The 3,797-nt window shown below is 39.7% G+C and overlaps 1 protein-coding gene across 1 annotated transcript; it reads right to left on the bottom strand.

Moving 5' to 3' along the window:
- Positions 1 to 670: 670 nt before the first annotated feature.
- LOC107602398 (homeobox protein Hox-A11a-like) lies at positions 671 to 3,161 on the bottom strand. Its single transcript, XM_016294889.1, has 2 exons — positions 2,460 to 3,161; positions 671 to 1,791 (listed from the first exon to the last, which is right to left on the bottom strand). Exons 1-2 carry the CDS (start codon positions 3,076 to 3,078, stop codon positions 1,559 to 1,561), a joined length of 852 nt encoding a protein of 283 aa, XP_016150375.1. The 5' UTR covers positions 3,079 to 3,161; the 3' UTR covers positions 671 to 1,558.
- Between the last annotated feature and the right edge of the window lie 636 nt (positions 3,162 to 3,797).

The raw sequence follows: 3,797 nt of genomic DNA, 5'->3' as shown, positions 1-3,797 counted from the left end.
ATATATATATATATATATATAAAAAAAAGATGAAACAGCACAATGCGCGTCAGGAAAAACTTTTAGTGTTAAATTAATACAACAGGCAGAAAAAAAAGAGCACACCTGAAAGTCGTCCCTCAAAATCTCTTTGCCTCTCTCCCCTTGCAATCGTCGCTAATAACCTTGGTTCTCAGACGGTTTATGGCACCACACTGCAATTGCCCAAATGCTCCAGACACAGACAGCTTTTATGGTCGTGTTGCTGAAGCAACAAGGCGGATGTCCCCGTAATTAGGTGGATATTGCTCAGCGCCTCAAAGGATGCGCCAGCCAGGCCAAGTCGCTCCGCAGCAAGCAACCATAAAGCTCAGACTTTCTCTCCCCCTCTCTTCTACTTTCTTTCTCTCTCTTCTTCTTACTCTCCCTCTGTCTTAGTTTATTGCTCTTAGGCTGTCATATATGAACACTACGAGTACGGCCATACACATTCAGATGATAACTGCAAATACTGTAACCACTGTGACGGTAAAACTGTCAGGCAACAGCTTCATCTCATGGCCCGAGAGAGTTCTAGAAAAAAAGAAGAAAAACAAAACAACATTGCTGTTTATAAATGCACATAATGCGCATGTGTACACTCATGCATAATATATTTGAAAAGAAAACGGTGTACTGCAAATATGCGTTATACCCATTTGATTATTTAATTTAGGAAATATATGCCATACAGATTTTCTGGATTACAATAAAACAAACCCTATTTTAATCCCAGGACAATGTTCATAGAGATGCAGAGTAGAACATGGGCAAATAAGGTAATCGTGAAAACGTTATTTCTTAAGCCTGAAAGAGTCCACTTCTTAAAGATTTCCAATTCCGAGTCCTGAAATGTTTATGATTGGGGATGCGATTCAGCGAGATTGCATGTTCTCCGTTCAGTCAAGTTCACTGTCTGTTTTATTTCTGTGTTCACAGAGTTTGCAGGAAGTGAAAACTTTGAATGATCAGAATATACGCAGTTGCTTGTAATGAGTCGTTTACTTTCACGAGAGACGGCGAATAAAGTGTTATTTGGTGGCAAATCAAATAAATAATTCGGAAACTGGGAGCAGTCAATCTAACATTTTAGCTGTTATTTTATATATTTATATATTTGGTCACACCAATGTCATTAGGCCAACCTGTTCAACATTCCTTCCCAATTTAACACGCCATTCAAATGGCTTGTCAAAAGCCTTTCCTTGTTTAAACCCAAATATTTCAGCCAGTTGTACTCAATCTCAGCGTGTAGTTCATCACAACTGCAAACAGAGTAGTCCATGTTCAGTGTTTATCACTAGCTCTTAATTAAATCATTTCTGTTCGCCACAAAATTGCATACGTTTATCTATTACGAGCACAAAACAACCCGTATTTAAACTGTGAATTTCAATGTCCTGTATGGTCTCTGTAATTGTATACAAGTGAATGGTGCCTTGTCTCGAACTTGAAGTTAACCGCTGAGAGTCTGTATAAGGTCTCGAGAGTGATCTTATTACTGCAGCTGTTATATGTTTGTATCTGTTATTTCCTTGCCCTAAAGCAGTGCGTTGGTACTGTAGTACTGTAATCGGTCCCTATTTAGTTTCTTTTCCTTCATCCGCCTGTTCTGGAACCAAATTTTCACTTGGCGATCGGTGAGGTTAAGCATCCGTGAGAGCTGAAGTCGTTTCTCTTTGTTAATGTACACGCTGAAGAAAAATTCCCTCTCGAGCTCCCGGATTTGAAATTTTGTATAGGGACATCTCTTCTTGCGAACCCTGGGTCCACCTAAGAGAAAATTACCAATAAACAAATAATCGTCATTATTATGAATAGATTCATAGATTCTGAAAGATAATATAAAAATAAGTTAAAGAAGTTAGTACATACAGTACACGTAATAGCCTATCTATCTATCTATCTATCTATCTATCTATCTATCTATCTATCTATCTATCTATCTATCTATCTATCTATCTATCTATCTATCTATATATTATTGTTAAGGTTAATAAATACAAAGACAATAAATCTAAATCTACAGTTTTATTTAGGCTACAAACTTCTGTCTAAAGGATTGTAAAAAAACAAACAAATTTTTTTTTACTAGCATATAATAGCCTATTTTTACTTTTTCAACAAACGGAAAAATCATGCATTAGAAATACTGGTGCTTGTTACTCTGACTGTTGTAAACAATCCTGTGAAATCACTGCGGTCACTAAAACACATTTTAAAGTTCAAGTTAAAAATGCGCTAGCTTTGAGTCTTTTCATGGCCAATTTCAATTCCAAACACGTGATTCTCACAGTTTATAAGTAGCCTAGGTTTTGTTGGGGAAATCTCAGGCCCTCCATAAACCTTATACGCTTATAAAACAGCATATAAAAATGTTAACAGGAGCGCGCAAGATTGCAAACTTTCTCGCATGACAGTCTCGTTGAGCTCGTACTTACTGCTCGTACCGCTGGTCTTTTCCTCGTTGTTTCCTGAAGAAGATTCGGGGCTACTGGTCTCCTGTCGCTCCTTTCCTTCGCACTCCTGCTCCGGTGCGGGCGCTGGCGTAGGCTGTTTGCTGAAGTGCATTTTATCCCTCGCTGCATAGTCGCTGTTTGCTACACTGTCCGAGCCCCTGCAGGCAGTGTCAAAAAACTGGTCAAATGCTTGAGGAAGCACCCCGTTTCTTCCAACACTACCGTAGAAATTGGACGCGGAGGTCGAGTTCGATGAGTGATAATACGCAGATGCATTATTCTTGGGGAACATTTCACCAACTGTCGTTGCCGCTGGTAAACACTCCCGGTGTACTATGTCCTCCGATGGATAACAGTGAGCCAGTGGACCCCGGTGAGGCCATTTACCGGACGCGTCAATAGCATAGTCCCGGAATGTAACCTCCCTGACATGCTGTACCTGAGGCAGGTTAGAGGAGTAAGAGTAGGTGACGGGACGAGAAGACGGACTTTGGGATAAGAAAGAGGGCAACGTGGAGAAATCAGCCCCCGGAACGTAATACGTGCAGCTGGGCAGATACATGTTGGAGCCAACGGAAACTCTCTCGTCAAAATCCATCATTGTACCCGCGCAGCTTCTAGCTTGGGCTAGCGAGACCTATACGCAACGCCCACAACATAGCTCTCATGTGCGCTTCCCTCTTACCCGAGTTGTAGGGGTATCCGCGAAGCAGAAATGTTGAGACGTAAGATGACGTGGAAATCCATCTCTGTCCAGTCCAACTGAGGCCAGGGTCACGTGATCTAGAAAAGACATTGACATATCCTCGCTCACTTGTTCTGTTTGTATATTGACAATGAAAGCCAATTAATGACAGATCCAAACTGTGCAACAAAGTCCAGACTGAATTACGAATTAATTTCGAATAAGTTTGCGAATATTAGTTTGTGAAGATTAAAACACTCAGTTGAACATAAATAAATTGGATCGTGTTCGATCGACTGGGATGTTTAAATATCCTATTTTAAACTGACAAACAGACGTTATGAAATGAAATAAAATATATATATAGGTCTATAGCTTATAGGCCAATATATATATATATATATACAAAGTCTTGCCAAAATACTGTAATCTATTCTTAGAAGTATATAAGTCAAGAACACAGTGTTTGTGACTTAACAATGAATGCGAGCGATCAATACGGTCTATCATATCACAAACGGCATCAAAACGAAGAAATTTAGTGTTTTGATATAAAGGCTGCGAGAAACGTGTTCTGCAATCTGCAATCTGTTCTGGCTTCTGCAATCAAGACTTCCTATAAAACAAAACATTCA

Source organism: Sinocyclocheilus grahami, unplaced genomic scaffold (genome assembly GCF_001515645.1).
Source record: "Sinocyclocheilus grahami isolate Dianchi unplaced genomic scaffold, SAMN03320097.WGS_v1.1 scaffold325.1, whole genome shotgun sequence".
NCBI classification, from domain to species: Eukaryota; Metazoa; Chordata; class Actinopteri; order Cypriniformes; family Cyprinidae; genus Sinocyclocheilus; species Sinocyclocheilus grahami.
The sequence above is the reverse complement of the archived record's forward strand: the minus strand, read 5'-3'. Positions and strand labels throughout refer to the sequence as shown.